The sequence below is a fragment of the Callospermophilus lateralis genome, chromosome 16 (genome assembly GCF_048772815.1).
Source record: "Callospermophilus lateralis isolate mCalLat2 chromosome 16, mCalLat2.hap1, whole genome shotgun sequence".
NCBI lineage: Eukaryota > Metazoa > Chordata > Mammalia > Rodentia > Sciuridae > Callospermophilus > Callospermophilus lateralis.
This window is the reverse complement of record NC_135320.1, coordinates 83,397,021-83,413,667: the sequence shown is the minus strand read 5'-3', so window position 1 is coordinate 83,413,667 and position 16,647 is coordinate 83,397,021. Positions and strand designations below refer to the sequence as shown.

The following is a 16,647-nucleotide window of genomic DNA, read 5'->3' as shown; positions in this document are numbered from 1 at the left end:
CACCGCCCGCCCGTGGGACAGACTGGGGTTGGAAAGGCAGCTCTGCGCAAGTTCTAGCAACCAGGAGGGGCAGCGTGAGGGTGAGATGCTCCCTCCCGTCCGCCTGCGGGGCAGGGAGAGGGGCCACCAGGGCCGGGCGGAGGCGCTTAGAACTGGAAGGGGGAAGGGAAGGGGAGATGCGGGACGTTGGGGTGCAGCAGAGAAGATGGACGAGATTAAATGGGAGCGAGAATTTCAGCGGAGAGTTGGGGGGGAAGCAGAAGGGGTCTGGTGTGAGTCTGAGAAAATTGGTCGGAGGAAGCAGAGCAGGCGGCCAGGGGAAGGTCTCTGGTGGGGCTAGGGGCGAAGGCGTTGAGACTTGAAGGAACTGGAGGAGTCCACCAGAGGGATGTCAGGGCGTGGCGCGATGAGACGTTTAAAGAAGAAACTCTGAGGCAGAGACGGGAGCCAAGCGGCCACGCCGAGGCACAAGGAAGTCCACAAGCACACGCACGAGCGCGCACCCGAGCACACACAGCACCCCTGTTCACACGCTCCCGCGGTGCACGCCCAGCCCTGGGCTTCTGGGACTTCGGAGAGGACAGCAGAGCTCACCCCCGGGGCCCCTCCAGCCGCGCCCCTACTAAAGCTTGCGCAACAGGCGACGGCTCCGCGGACCCGGCTCGCACTGCCCCAGCCCAGACCGGCTCACGGGGAGGAGGGAGCGGGAAAGGGGTGTGTCCCCGCTGCGTGCGGGGCGCGGAGGCAGGGGAGGGGCGAGGCTTAGAGGCGGCGCTGCGGCGCCTATAAAGTCGCCCTCCGCCCGGACATAAACAAACCTCGCCCGGCTCCCCGCGGTCGCACCGGAGCGCACGCCGATCCTTACTTCTCCCCAGTGTTGTCGCTGGGCGCTGCGCCACCACCCTAGCCACCGGCTCCTTTCCTCTCTCCCTCTGATTTAGGTAAGCCCGGCACCCTCTTCCTCCCCGGCACAGGGGCAGCAGAAAGGGGTTTCTTGGGAATGCTGTTGGGGCGCTTGGCCCGCCCTTTGTGGACCGCAGGCTTCTGGAGCGAGCGCTATGGAGCTGCCAGAGCGTGGTGACCCTAAGGCGCGGGCTAGGGAGGGAACTCTGGGGCGCCAGCACCGCTGGAGTAGGGGTTTCGACTAGAAAAAAGGGCGGGGGAGACTGATCGCCGTCCGCTTTTCTTCCAACTGGAGAAACGGGGTCCTGGGGAGTCGGCGAACGTGCGCTGAGCCAGCGCAGAAACACCTGAATCGCGCTTCCTGGGGTCCTCCCAGAGGCACCGCTGACCCCCGTTGGCCCGCGTGCGTGCTGGAAGTAGGCGCCGGAGGTGCTAGGTGTGCGTGTGTTGGCGGGGGGCGTCAGGATGACCGGGGAGGGAGCGGTTGCGCCGCGGGTGTAGATGCGGGTGGGTAGGGGTGAGCAGCGCTGGCGCAGAGGCTGGAGAAGGGGGAGTGGGTGTGTCTGGTTTCCAGACTGGGCCAGGAACCGAGTAGATATGAGGGGCGGTGCCGATCCAGATCCTGAGCTGGGTGGTGCGTGTGAGAGAGGGCGTGTGTGTGTGTGTGTGTGTGTGTGTGCGCGCGCGCGCGGGGGTGGGGGACTCGGGGTGTGTTACGGCGCGTGCCGCACGCGCGAGATCGAGTGTCAGCGAGCGCCGCCGGGCAGGGTGAGTCCCCGAGGCGGCCCGGGGTAGGCGCTGTGGCGGCGCTGGAGTAGAAGCTTGGGCGCGAAGGGTCGCGCCTGTGTCTGGCGGCCCTTGAGCTGACTGCAGCTAGGAGTGGCGTCATTGTCGCCTCCGCCCACCCGCCCCCGCTTTCCTTCCCTCCTAGGTCTCTCTGGCCCGCCACTCCTGTGGTCCAGCGGGAAGAACAGCTGGAATTGCTCGGCTGTTCCCGGGAGATCGCCGCGGTCTCTGATTCAGCCTCGGGGGGAGGTTCGGGCAGGGGTGTGGAACTCGAGGGCTCCAGGGAAAACACGCTGTGACCGCCTCTGTCGGATTAGGAGCTGAAGCTGGGATTTAGGGGACCGCCTCCTCACCACTGCCGTCTCCCCTCCTCCCGCGTCTGTTGACCCAAGCTGTCAGCTGCCCTAGCGTGTCCCCAGCGCCCCCTCTCTGGGTTGAACGTGGGAGATGCGTGTTAGAAGCAGCGAGTAGGGAAGGGAGGGCCCGGTTATCTCGTCCCCAGAACAGCCTTTCCCCACCGTGTCCTGAGCACTTCAGTATGTTTGGTTCCTTTAAGCTCCCGGGGTAGATGGAAGACTGAGAGTTGAGCTAGTGGCTACACAAGGGCTTTAGACATCCTTATGTGCCAGTCAGCCAGCTCCGCCTTCCTCCACGCCACCCAGGGAACGTGATATCCAAGTACAAGCCCTGTTCTTGGTATGAAAACGCAGCTTCAAGGCAAACCTTCCAGCCTGGCCTCCTCCTGTCTAGACATTCTGGAGTCTCCACTGCGTTTCACAAATGTGAATTGGAAGAAGCAAGGTACAGCGGAAACCCCGCCTGCCTTTAGGGGGTAGCCAACCACCACCAGCAGGGGCACTGGCAGGAAGGCACAGAGCCTGATTGGCCAGGATGGCACCAGGTGGGGGTCAAGGAAGGTGCCAGGGAGGGAGTAGTTCCAAAGGGAGGATGTTCAGGTGTAAGCATTGACACTGGGTGTCCCCTGTCCTGTACCTTCTTAGCTTTGTGGGACCTTGTCTCTCCAGGAGGGTGAGTAGAACCAGGGTGGGGAGGAGGACTTTGCCTCACCCTGGAGCCTGGCAGCTGTCCCAGGAGCTGGCACCTAGGAAGAGTCCAACCATAAACAGGGAGTGGACTGTCCCCTTCCCCTCTGGTCCAGTAGGTGGGGTCCCAAGGAGGAAGGTATAGGTGGAGGTGTTATGTTTGGCTATGGATCATGTATTGGAGCCTCCTCTCCTGATAGAGTTCTCTCAGAGTGACAAGCAAATCTGCAGTTGCAAGCCATTGATTGGTAATGGACCTCTCTGCACTTTGCCGATGGGAAGTGAGACCCAGAAACAGGGACACTTGTGCCAAAGCTAAGTGAGAACCAGAACTCCCCCTCTAGGCCCATTTCAGGATCTTCTGGTTAGGGCTGAACTAGATCTTTGCCTGTCTCCTGTAGAGAGGTAATATGAAATTAGCATTCCACCAAGTGTGTAGACAGGGCACTCTGAGGCAGGGGAGGCAGAATGCAGGGGATATTTTAAAAAGCATAAATCAGATGTTTAGAGATTAGCCAAATCAGTTGAGTGGGAAAGGTGCAAGGACTGCAGCCCCTGTTGGTTGACTTCACTGGTTGGGCTGCCCTTTCCAGGATAAATGGCAGATCTGGTGGCTGAAACCTGCTGGCCCGAGCTTGCTTCACAGGGGCCAGAAAGATGGCATTATGTTTTCCTGATGGCCTAAAACTGTATTTCTTCCTTGGAACCCAACTCCAGAGCATCCATCCAAGGCATGACTCAAAGAGCCTGTGGCTCAGCAGGAAAACCAGCATGTGACAGTCTCTAAGGTCCTAGCAGGAGCCGGGCCAGACACAGCAGGAAGGAAGGCTGGGCAGGGTTGAGACATCTCTCTCCAGCTGCGGTGTCCCCTTAACACCTGCAATCCTTGTAAGACAGGGCTGTATTATCTCCAGCAAGTGGATGAGGAGAGTCAGAGGCCTTGACTATAGCCATGTGGCTAAGAGTGGGAGACCCAGACTTTGAACCCAGACAGTCGGTGTCAGAGTCCTTGTGCTTTGGCATGAAAACATGTTGGGGTGCCTGGAGAAAGCAGGCCAGAGTGAGAGTACAGAGAGGTAATCAGCCCTGGCCTCGGCTTCCTGGTCTGTAAAATGATAATGACAGCCTTAACAGGATATGAGAATCTTGATGGAGCTGATCCATGTAAACAGAAAAGTGCCCAGCAGGTGGGGAACACTGAGTAGGGGTGTCAGCCCTCTGGAACCATGTCCTGGGCAGTGTGTGTGGGGGGGGGGCCTTGTTCTAAACCTACCCAGGACTGAAATCACCTGCACATGCTAGAGCCAGACTTGGACTGAACTCACGGCCAGGTGCCTTGAAGGCAGGGTGTGAAGACTGTCGCAGAATGCTGGGGAGAGGGGGAAGGAGGGAGTGGCCACACAGGCCATCTTGTGGCCGCTGGGTCTGGCAGTTGGTGGATATTGGATGCTGGACGTACCTCGTGGACATGTTCTTCTTCTCAGGTTAGACAACTGGGGCTTGGACAGGAGACTGCCCTGTCAAATGAGTGGGTTCAGATCAAGGTAGTGAGCTAGGCCTGGCCATTTCAAATCCTGTGTTGGCCTTTAAGGCCACCTTTAAGGCCCCTGAGCCCATCCTTCAGGGATGGACTTGTTCCTGGTTCCTGCTTGCTTGCGTCTGGTCCAGAGCATGCCTGCCAACCTGTCTCTTCACCGTGAAGTAGAGCCGAGCTGTGGGCAGTCTCTGCTAAGGAGCCTGGCCTACTATGTGTCGGGAAGGTGGAGGGCTGCTATTGGGTGTTGGTGTGGAGCTGAGTTCTCCAGGGTGGGCCACGGATGAGGAGAATGGCCGAGAGTCAGTCTTGCCACACAGGAATAGGAACTGATTACAAAATCGAGCCCACCAACAGTCTCTTTTAATGGGACGTGAATGCCCTGTCAGGAGTCCATCTGTGATCCTTCCCCCACCTCAGCCGGGGCACCCTTTAAACAAGAGTGCATTTTAATCCCTCTGGAGCTTTGAAGAGAGAGGTGGGGTGCAGGTCCTCTTCCTCCCAGCTCCCTCCCCGCCTCCGCCTGCCTTGGCTTTCAAAGGTTCTGAGCTCCCTGCCCCAAATATGGATGTGAGTGGGACTCTTATGAACAGGTGACTCTAAGCATTTCTGACTGGCGAACCCTGGCCCCTTGGTCTTCCCTCCTCCTTTCTGCAGAAGGAAGGTCCTGTGTTGGGTGACATGAGTGTCCCCTGTGTCCTGGGATCGTCACGGTGGATTAGGTTGTTTCTCAGCTTTTCCATTCCTGCAACACTGGAGACCCTGGCCCCTGGTGGGTGTTCCATTAATGCCATTCAAAAGGAAAACTCCAAGTGTGAGGGGAATAGCTTGGGCCACTGTGTGTCAGGAAGACGGGTGGGCGGTTCCCGAGGGTGGGAGCAGCGAGACCATTTGGGGGAAGGATCTTGTTGGCAAGGCCATCATCTGATCCTGGGGACAAAGGGCCCTGTATGAGGGATCCATTTCCGCGTCCTGGGCTAACACTGGCTCTGTTTGTGTGATTTCAACAAATTATCTCAGACCATCCAGTGCAACTCCCGCCTGTCCCGCAGATTCACAGAACAATCCTTTAACGAGACCAGTGTCCTCCTCCGGACTTCCAGTTACTGGGCTTGGCCCCTTGGACAGTTGTCTTCTCTCTGCCAAACCAGTGGCTCTGCCAAGACTGCACTGCCAAGACTCCACTGAGAACCTCCAGGAAGGCCCGGTGTACTGCAGAGAAGGGGGTGGGCCTCTGTGGATTCCAGACCCTCCCTCTTCCTGCTATTGTGTTTCAGCTGCTCTCCTGACCTCTGGGTTCTGGGCTCCAGTTGAACAGGCAAAAATTTGGTTTCGGCTCTAGCTGGTACCCAGGGAGTGCAGGCCATGCTGGTGATCTGACAGTGAGTGGGGCTGGGGTTTGTCTTCCTTGTAGTGATTTCTGGTCTCGTCTTTCAATACTGAACAATTCAGTGATACCTGCCAGGTTTCAGGCTCCTGCAGAGCACAGAGGCCCTAGGAATTCCTAGTCTGGGGGTCTCCTGCCCATGACCTTATACCTTCCCCCCCGCCCTGATTTCTCTCTCAGACTTTGAAAACCCAATCTCAATTCTTCCTTTCTCTAGTTGGGGAACTTTCTTGAGGGTCCAGCGAGTCCACCCATACTGTTTGCTTGGCTGATTACACAAGAAAAACACTGAGCATTAAGGCTGCCAACGTCCTCACCCTCCCCAGGGCCTCCTGTTTCCAAAGGTCTGAAAAACAGCAAGAAAAGCCGGTGACCTGCCTTGAAGCTTGGCTTCAGAATCTCTTTGGCAAAGAATCGGCCAAATAATGTTTCCACAGTGAGGCTGGGGATCCTGGCACGTCCCAGGGCGGTCCTCCTTGGAGTCATGCAGAAATGGAACTGTTCTCTGGAACTTTCTGGGGGTTTCTGTATAGGGAAGTCTCTGTGTCAGGCAAGAGCAGTATTGATCCTCCCTTCACGCCCTTCAAAGATCTGTCCTATAAAGAGCCCAGTGTACTGGAAAGAGCTCTGGCTGGTTTTCACATGGCTTTGAAACCAGGCATGTTACTGAGGGGGCAAAATCCAGGCAGGTGGCTGATGACAATCTGTGCAAAAGCTGCCAGTGTCCCCTCCAGGTTGGTCCCTGGGCTTCACTGCAGAACACTGGAAGGCTGTGGGTCACTTCCTGTCAGCCCCAGACCTGCTCCCGTGGCAAACCAGTGAGTTTGGCGTTTCCCTTGCCTGTGGCCCAGTGGAAGTCTTGTGGCCCTCCTGTTTGAGCCTCGGGCTGCCGTCTCTAGACTGGGCATGGTACTACCCACCTTCCCAGGGGCTCTGAGGCGAACAAGTGAAACCGTGCGGAGGGAACATTTCAGAGCACTGCGGTTGCCAAGTCAGGAGGGCGCCTGGGGGAGAGCTGAAAGCAGAGGCGGTTCTGGGTTCTAGGCGTTGTGAAGGGAGCATAGAGAAGGCTAAGATGGGTTTTGCCCCAAGTGGAGGCTGCTCCCAGTGGCTCAGCTGCGACTGTGACTGCGCAGGCTGGAAGGAGACCCGTGACTGTCCCACCCACCCACATGCATTGACAGACTGGTGGCCAAGTGTAGTCAGCTCTGGGACGCTGCACTTCCACGGATGGAGGGAGGTCTGCTGTGTGCTCAGGGCACCGTGGTGTCATTGCCAGCGTTTCCCTTCAAGGTAGCTCCGACCTGTGCCAGCGTGAAGCCTGCCGGCTCAGCGCGTGTCCTGCTCAGTGCCGGCGTGGTAGGCGGTGAGCCTGCTTGTGCCCTGCTCTGGGCTGCTGTGATGCTTGCAGCACATACAGACTCGAGAGCTCAGTTAGTGCCACAGAGGGGGCTCCTTTGGCTGTCACTGCTGAATGCCCCTCAGTCCCACCCCATAGGGATTCCAGGGGCCCAAAAGCAGTTGCTCAAGAGGACAGAGAGTTGGAGGCATGACAGAGCCCGGCGGAAACCTCAGGCTTAACAGGCAGGAGCCTGAGAAACTGAAGTTAACCTGGCCACAGCTGAGCCGAGCCCCGTGAGGGTCCCGGGCGCGTGGCCCTTGGGCCTTGGTGCAGCACGTCCCTGTGGTTCCCGTGGGCCAGACAATTTCCACAGAATGTGCCTGGTGCATTCCTGACCAATGGGGAACCTGAGGCCCAGAGAGGAGTTATGAGGTGGTAAGATGGCAGGATTCCCCTGCCAAGGACTCCGAAGCCAGTGCTCCTGCCACTTAAAACGTTCTCCTTTTGTTATTTTTTAAAAAAACCTATTTTTTCATGACTAGGGATTGAACCCAGGTACGATCTACCTTTGCCGAGTGACATCCCCAGCTTTTTTTGTTTTCTATTTTGAGATAGCGTCTTGCTGACTTACCAAGGCTAGCTTTGAAGTTGCGATCCTCCTGCATCGGCCTCCTGAGTCACTGGGCTTTCAAGCATGCACCCCCAAGCCTCGTGTTGACTGAGGCTTTCTGAGAATCACAGACCGTGTGTCCCTTCCGTCCCATAGGAACCGGTTAACTATTCTTGAGTGGTCTCAGATTCCCCAAGACGCCTCTGCTGCTGCCCTCCCAGGCCTTGGGGGTCACATGCTTGTCTTTAGGCAGATCCTGGTCTTGGCTTGGTTTGGAACCCATGAGTTCCTGTGAATCTCTGATGGTCTCTGGGGTCTGCTGCAATGGAGAGGTATTTGCACAGCCCTCTGGGGCTTGGTCATTTGTTGATGGCCGTTGCTGGTGAGGAAGAGACGTGGTGGTAGTTCAAGGAAGGCTGGAGACTCCTGTGCTATTTGCTAAACATCTTCCCTGTGATCCCCTTTTGCTGGGCCACTGTAGGGGCTAACGGTGTAAAACACAGGTTGTCTCCACACATACCCAGGCGCTCTCAGGCAACCAGGGAAGACAAGCACACTGATTAACTGAGCAGCAGTTTGCCAGCTTCAGTGCATCATTATCTAAACCCCTGCTGCTTCCTGGGAGCAGGAGTTATGATGTCCAATTTCAGATGAGCAAACAGAGTCAGAGAGTCCCAGATCCTTGGTCAGGGTCACATGCCGATGAAGGGCAATGCTCAAGTCTGACTCACCAGCCTTTCCCTCAGCTCGGAGCAGCCTACCACTGCTCTGATGTTGGTTTTCTGAATTCCTCTGAGTGGACAGGTGGAGGAGGAAGAGGGTGATGCCAGCCAGTCTGTGGGATACCGTGGTGGCCTGAGCCCCGTTTTTGAAGTGGGGTTTTAGCAGAAGGAGACTGTCCTGACCTCATTCCCTGCCTCCAGGGCTCATGTCTGCTCCTGGGAGAGCTTTGGAGAGGCGGGTGGCAGCTCCATGTCATTGTGCAGGTGGAGCAGGGAGCAGGGAGTCAGTGTCCATCCATGGTGCTGTGTGGGGCCTCTGCTGGTCACTTCACTGTGGCCCCTTTCTGATCCCAACAGCTAGGACTCTACAGGGAGCTGTGGAGGTGCAGGGGTGGAGTCCAGCACCTACCTCCTGCCTGCTGTACTTGCTGGGCCAAGTGGCCTCTGTCAGCTGTAGGATGTGACCACTGAGTGTGGCCCCTATGGGGAAGTGGGCCTAGAAGCACCAGCCAAAGCCCCAACTCAGTGCATCTTCCTCCTGGTGGAAGGAGATCAAGCACCACAAAGTAGAGTTTTGTGCTGGAACTGAGTTCTTCAGTGATCTCTGCTCTTGGTTGGTGACTGATCCCAAGGGACAAGCAGAGTATGGGGAAGAATCAAGAGTATGCATTGGCTATCCCCACCCTGTCCAGTCCTGCAGATGATCCTGTGTGACCAGGACTCTCATCAGACCCACGGATCAGCCTCCTCTTCTGTGAAGGGACAGCAAAGATGTGGTGGGATATGCGGGGTCGGGGAAGGAACTACATTAAATAAGAACTGTGTCTGACAGACCTTCTCTGGATACCCGTTTCATGCCAGGCACTGCCAAGGTTAGCCCCTCCCAGCCAGGTCTGATTTGCGCCTGGAGATGTTTGGCCATGTCACAGGCACCTTCAGCTGTCAGGACTTGGGGGTGGGTTTGGGGGGCCAGGGATGGTGGCTACACATCAGAGAATGCTCAGGGCAGCGTCCAGCAGGAAGAACTCTGGGGCCCCAAGTGTCAGTAGTGCTGAGTCCTAGGACACAATGTTGAGGACAGCATCTGCCCAGTCCAGGAGAGCAGAGCCGCTGAGGGTCATTTGGTTAGTGCGCAGACCTACTAAATGAACCCAAGGGGGGCTTCCAGGGGCCCAGGAACTGGGTCTGTGGGGACAGGAACTGGCTGCTTGTTCAAGGCGGAATCCTCAGACCTGTCACACGGTAGGTCCCCATCAACCAAGTATGCTTTTGTCTCAGCCCCATGTTAGGTGCTGGAGAACCCTACACAGGAGGAAACCTCTGATAGGCTACAGCCTTGAGGCCCGGGTTCCTGGGGCTCAGGGGCTCTGCAAGGGCAGCTCTGGAGGTGCAGGGCAGGGTGGGTGGGCAGGTCCTAGGAGGGGAGAAGGGCAGCTGCGGGGGAGGCTCCACGCCCTGTCCCCATCTGCATCCAAAGCACCTCTTTTTAAAAAATCTGTTTTTGATCTTCGTTATAACATTTCCTTTGGACAAAAACATCTGAAAATGAAGTTTAGCAAGTCCTTTGGTTGGGGCATCAGAGATGGGGGAGGGGCTGGTGGGACTGGCCATAGCCCAGGGAATGAGATGGGACAGCTGCTCTATTTTGGCCGGCTGCAGGCTGACCATATGCTGGACCCCAGCAGCTGGAGAGTTCAAGGGGCAGAGGTCATCTGCTGGAGCCCCAGGTGTACACAGCCCTGTTCCTGGGGGCAGTGACCTAGAGGGGAAAACCTGGCAGGGGTTCTACCCGACCCCTGGGGTAGTTATGTTTATGAGCACACAGGCCCCACAGTATTTGTCCCTGAGATACACGGACAACGTTTCTTCTGCTTTATCCAGTCCCACTGTGGATGTCAGAGTCCTTGGTTTGGTCAGGGACTGTTGACATTTTGGGTCAAATAACTCTGTCATGAGACTGCTGTGTGCCTGGTAGGTTGGGCAGCTGAGTCCCTGGCCTCTACCCACTAGGAACCAGAAGCAACCCCTAGTCATGACAATCAAAAAGTGCCCCAGACATTGCTGGAGGTGCCCTGGGACCAAGTCAGCCCTAACTGAGATACACACTGGGGGTCTCTGCCAGATGAGGCCCTTCCGGCTCCTAAGGCAGAGTCGCAAGGACTTGGCATTTAAGAGTCAGCCAGCCACTGCCTCCTTTGCTATGGGAAGCCAGGTCAAAAGAGGTGAAAGGGTTTTTCCCCATGTGTGTTTGGAAAGCAGAGGCTGAAGTTGCTCTCCTTTCCATTCTGAAGGAGGAGGAGGAAGCTGTGGAGGCTGATGTCATATTCAAATAATATGGAAGTTTCTGGAAGCCACAGAAATCTGACCAAACTGAGCTGAACCACAGCACGTGCTGAGTCCTTACAGATGTAGAAGAGTTTTCAAGGCCTCTTGCTCTCGTGGGTTAGTGGCAATTTAAAAGAGGATTTAAGCTGGACGTGGTGGTACATGCCTGTAATCCCAGTGACTCAGGAGACTGAGGCAGGAGGATTGCAAGCTTGAGATCAGCCTTGGTAACTTGGCAAGACCCTGTCTCAAAATGAAAAAAACGCAATGGGTTAGGGATGTGGTTCAATGGTGGAGTGCTCCATCCCTAGTGTGCAAAAAATAGAAGAAGAAAAATGAGATTTAAATAAATGTATCCTGTACGCTACAGGAGCGAGTCTTGGTGGGTCGGGCACACGGATGTGCCAGGAGCTGGAGGTGGAGACGGGAACAGGGCAGGTGAGCCCCCTCTCAGCAGAGCTCACAGGTGCAGCTGAAGGCAGCCCCAGGCCCCCCCAGTGGCATAGTGGAGAACCTGGCCTCCCCTTAGGTCCTCTGCTGAACAGGGAGGTTCAGAAGCCCCTGTGACTCCTGCAGTCCTTTCCCTTTTATCATGGGAGGTGGTGTTGGCAGGACCCTGAACTTCTGGAAGGCTCTCTGGGCTGTGTAGGCGAGGCGTCCCACGGGCCAGGATCTCGGGACCCTGAACGCGCTGAGTTAGCAAGGCCCACAGACCCTGGCTTTTCATGCCTCCTGCCTCCGAGCGGGCAGCTGCCAGGAATGCTCACAGATATAAAACCGACTTTGTTTTCAGAATGTTCTGGAGCATACTCCAAAGGCCGCGTAAAGGCATTCCTGGGGGGTGGTTATCCCCTGGGGAACAATCACGCTGTGGCTGCAGACCAGAGCACCCCGAGGTGAGCAGGAGCAGCCCACGGAATGCCATGTGCTGGCCTCGGCCTGAAGCCGAATGGCCCTGCTCTTGTTGCTGGCCTCTGAGTTTCCCATGTCCCTGTGGGCCCAGGAGCTGGCTCTGCAGAGGAGCCCGGGGCTGGGATTTCAGAGACTTACACTCTCTGCCCACGTGGCATCAGAGGCCTGGGCAGCGGGGGCCAGGCTCCCACTGGGAAATGCAGCAGTGAGGGCTTGGGTCAGGCTGTTCCCGTGAGGTGCCGGGTCCAGAGCCGGGCGGGGCCAGCCCCCTCCTGTCGCTGGCTTTTCCTTCCCTAGTGCCTGTAGCACTCTGGCTTTCCCCAGGTCCCGTGGTCCTGCACCCAGGTATTGGCAGAGACTTACCTTTTCCAACTTGACTGTTGACCACGGAGTGAACGTCTGTCTGTCCAGCTCCCAGATGGAGCTGCAGGCAGTGTGCTTCGTGGATGTCACTGCCTGCCCAAGTCCCACCCTCCCAGGGGCCCATCAGTCAGCATCGCTGGACTGGAACTGTGCTCTGGGTTTCCTTTTGCAACCCTCCTTCCTGGCCCTTTGGGACTTGCCAGAGTTAGAGCCAAGGAGTCACAGCCCTGCCCACCCTTCCACACCTTGTTCTGCCTCAGCCCCCAGAGTACTTCTGGCCTTGAAGGACCTCATTCTTCCCAAGTCTGACTGCATGCTCAGGGCCCGCCAGACCCTTGGCTGGGTTTTCCCTGCTCCTTGCCTCCTCCCTCCTCCTGCATCAGGTGGCCCAGAGGGGTGTGTGTGTGTGTGTGTGTGTGTGTGTGTGTGCGCGCGCGAAGCCTGTTTTCCCCTGCACATGACTGTGCCCCATGACGTTTCTTTCCTTTGGTGGTCAGTCTGGGGCTGCTGGAAGTGGGTAGGCCTGGACTCTGCGTGGGGAAGTGATTTTAGTCCGGGAAATCACTTTATTGGAAAGTAGTTCTGTCTGTGAGGCCGGGTTCCTCTCCCAGGAAATGTGGGGAGAGCTGCGGGGCAGAGCCCAGTGGCCTTTCACCTTGGACACGCTTCCTTCAGGAAACCTCTCTCGGCAGGAAGTGCTGACCTGTCCATTTCCCCCCACCCCCGCCAGCAGGTGACAACTCGGACATGTCTCGAGAACTACAGGACGTGGATCTGGCTGAGGTGAAGCCTTTGGTGGAGAAAGGAGAGGTGAGTTGAGATGCTCCCAGCTGTCCCTGTCATATGCACATGCGTGCACACATAGGGACACACACATGCATGTGGACACACTCCCTGGCACACACATAGGCACACAGCATGCACACTCCTGGGCATGGCACCCAGGCACACGTGCATGTGTAGGTAATGTGCCTGTGTGACCACATGTGTACCCCACGTGTGTATACATGCTCACTGGGGTAGACGCCCAGGTTCAAGTTTAATTTGACCACTAAGTGCTATAGCAGGCCCCTTACCCACCCTCTGTCCTCTGTCCTTTATTTGCCTTCCCCAGCCACTCCCTTCTGACCTGTGGTTCTAGATCGTGCAACATGGAGCCCCGTTGCCCTGGGTTCTGCCTACTGCATCCACAATTGAGGGGTTAGAGCCACACACTCTGGGGTCACAGGGCCTGGATTTCAGTCCTGTCATGGCATCTTGCTACTTTGTGTCCACAAAATTGCAAAGCCCCTGTTGTCAGCCCTTGGGCTTGCTGTTACTGTCATTTTGGCCAAACCCCTGGGACAGAGGCCTCCTGCTGAGAGCAGAATCTCCTGCCCCAGGCCAGCTGCCTGGTCTGTCCTGGGCTGATTGTTCTGAGATGGAGCAACCTTTCCGTAGAAAGTTTGAAAGCCTGTTCACATCCCGATTCTGAGACTCTCACAACTGCTTGTTATGAGGCCTCGTTTTTAAAGTGTGGCAATTTAGGCTTAAGAATGCGGTTACTCGAAGGCCAACCAAGGGCTTTCACAGATTATCATTAACTTGCGTAGGCCATGCTGCGCCTTCCTCTGGGCGAGTCCTATTTGACCGAGGCTGGTCGGTGGTGTCCTCTACAGCAGAGGAGGCAGGGGCTGAGGAGGTTAATTTGTCCTCCTTGCAAAATGTGTAGTTGCAAACGTGGGCCATGGAATCAAACCCAGACCGCTGCCTTTGGTGACAGGCCTGGAGTTCCTGCAGGGCTGGACACGTGGCTGCCCGCTTTCGCCTCCTCACCTCAGGAGCTTTTCATCCCCAACCTGTGAGGCAACTGCCCTCATCCCCATTTTGCAGATGAAGGAACTGGTCTCCGGGAGGGCGTTGCCAGAGCCCGTTCAGATGTGGATACAAGTAGAAATAGGAGCCAGGCCTGGGGAGGCGCGGGGCCCCTGCTGACTGTTTGCTCCGGGCTCTGCAGACCTTCTGTAGAGGGCCAGCCGGTGTCCACCACTGGCTCCGTATCCCTGTGGCTCTGTCGCCACTTCAGCCAGGACTCAGTATCCAGGGCTTGCATCTGAAGATTTAGCCTGCCACCCATCAGAAACATTTTTAAGAAATATTTTAAAGACAAAGTTGGCACATGCCCAGACTTTTTATTATTCCCTGAAGAACTGGAGCCAAACAACCATTTACATTGCATTTACATTATAATAGGCTTTACCAGTCATTCAGAGATGATTTAAGTATACAAGAGGATGCTCCTAGGTTATATGCAAATATGTGATTTTATATCAGGGACTTGAGCATCTGCAGCTCTGGGTCTCCATCGGGTTTCTGGAACCAACCCCTTTGGATACCTTTGTTGTTATAGCCGGACAGCAGCATGGAGAATGTGTATGCAGATGGGCTTGCTGTGTCCCAATAAAGCTTTATTTATGAAACAGATGGCGGTCTGCACTGTGCCCGCCCCTACTGAACACTGCGCATGCTCTCAGCCATTTCTAAATCTTCACTCTAGGTCCAGGACAGTCTTTGACAGTCAGACAAAACCCTCCTCGCAGCACAAATACACATCAGCACGTCCCGTATGAACCACAGGAAGTGTGTTCCGGGTAACCACGTGGGAATGTTGTACTGCGCCCTGCTAGAGTCACTCAAGTGCATGTCGTAGGGACCCTTCCAATGCCAGTCCACAGAGAACCTGTGCTTCTCTTTGCCCTGCACAGGATTCCTCTGGGGCCCGGTGCCTGCCGTATGGACATGTCCGTCTTTTCAACCTTTTGCCATTACAGACGGTGAAGCGGACATGGGTGCCCTTGCTGTACCTGGTGCGCACGCCACTTCCTATGTGTGCAGGCGCTGCTGGAGGAAGAGCTCTCAGGAGTGGCTCTGCTGGTCCCGAGGGTGTTCACACTTTAGAACATCCGTTCAGGCAGCCTGTCGGTATCCTCAGAACATCTTGTTCTTGAAGCAGGCATCAAAGAGCTTGTGGACTCTAGGTCATGTGCTCCTCCATCTCAAGTGGACATTTACCTTATCTTTCAGGATACAAATGGAAAGGGATTCCTTCCAGTTCCCTACACGGAGTCATCAAATTATTTTAAGTTTGATTTTCTGGTGGGAAGTTCTTGTTGATGTCTTTCCTCACTCTGGGCTATCACTGTGCTCCTGTTGACATTTTGAAAGTAAGAGGGGTAAAAAGATGTGCACACACACACACACACACACACACACACACCTGTGCTTCCACCTGGGTTCAGCTTCTCTGGCATGTTCTTATCCATAGCCCAGGAGACAGGAAACTTCTTGAACTCCAGCAACTGGCCATCTGTCACGATGCAGGTTTGAGTCCCAGTTGTCCAAAGGGGGCCCATTCTCTTCCCTGGCCTCCTGTGTCTTGGCTCCGCTGAGCCCTCCTTTCCTGGAGGCTGGCGGTGGGTTGGGCTGGGGCTTGGGTTTTGGGAGAACATCTGGATTCCCTCTCTGGGTCTGGAGAAAAGCATCCGGTCACATTTCTAGGAAACCCAGCCCAGCGAGGCCCCGTTCCTCCTCCACGCCGCACTTTCCCGGCTCCACGGGCCACAGGGAGCCTTTCCCCATCTTCCTGGGCCTTTCTTGCCTCTGAAAGCTCTGGTGAAAGATGGAATTTAGGCTGAAATTTACGATTTTTAGATCAAGGGAAATGCTTCAAAGTTTTCATTCTCCTTTCCATTCATGAAGGACTGCACTTTAATCCAGAGGCCAGACAGTGGGGGCAATGAGGCAGGTTTGAGTTTTAAAAGTGAAGCCGGTGCATGGAGATAAGGGGACCAGTTAATCACCACTTTCCGTTCCGTAACCACTGAATCCTGTGGTCAGCTTAGACCTTCAGATCTTTTTTCACCAAGGCTGTCGTCAAAAAGGAACCCAACCAGTGCCTCTGCTTTTCTGTTGGTCTGCTGTTCTTTGAGATGAAAAGGCAGATCTCTCTTTGTAAGAACGAGGGGGCCTTACAGAGGACGGAGGGTGGATAACAGATGCAGGACATGTGTGTTCCAACGTTATTTCTGTAACAAAGGACCCTAGGAAACTGACCACCTCTCATGTGTCTTGTCTCCACAGACCATCACTGGCCTCCTGCAGGAGTTTGACGTTCAGGTGAGTACAGGATGGGCTCCTCCCTGCCCCTGCCCGCTCTCCTCTCCTCTCTCTCCGCTGGTCTGAAGTGGATCTCTGTTCAAACACTGGGGGCCAGGGAAGCGGGGAGGCGTGTCCGCCGGTCCCACACTCCACGGCTTCTCCAGGGCAGAAGCCGGCCTGAGTGCTGCTGGAAGAAACAGGAGCCGGTCAGTTCCCCCAGGACAGGTCAGGCACACAGCCATGGGCAAACGCAGGGAGATGAGGGACCCTGTGACCTTGACTCTGGTGTCCCAAGGGAAGAGGTGCCTCTGGAGAAGAGTCCGAGGAGTTCCCAGAGAGAAGGGGGGACTCGCCTCAGGACAAGCGGGGGTCTTGGCATACGTGACAGGAAAGAATTGCAGCCTGGGCCAGTTGGAGGCGTGGACGGGGCGCATCTAGCAAAGCAGGCGCCCACTCCAGGGAGGAGGTGGCCGTCTTGAGAGTGAGAGATGCGGTTTGGGGTTCCCTGATCTTCTTTCAAGGGACACTTGGGTGGCTCGGGAAGGTAAGGAGTGGTCCCAGGTGGGTTCTGGTGTCTGGGGAG

General features: G+C 56.1%; 1 protein-coding gene across 2 annotated transcripts in view; it reads left to right on the top strand.

Annotated features, from left to right (window-relative positions):
* The first annotated feature begins 792 nt into the window (after positions 1-792).
* Ndrg1 (N-myc downstream regulated 1) overlaps positions 793-16,647 on the top strand; it is a 50,012-nt gene continuing 34,157 nt past the window's right edge. Inside the window, exons 1-3 of one of the 2 annotated variants that reach the window (XM_076835735.2) lie at positions 793-941; positions 12,661-12,737; positions 16,047-16,082. In XM_076835735.2, the coding sequence (XP_076691850.1) occupies positions 12,675-12,737; positions 16,047-16,082 (99 nt within the window). In that variant the 5' untranslated portion in view covers positions 793-941; positions 12,661-12,674. Of the gene's footprint in view, positions 942-12,657; positions 12,738-16,046; positions 16,083-16,647 lie in introns of both variants that reach the window. The other variant, XM_076835734.2, reaches the window with a different exon arrangement.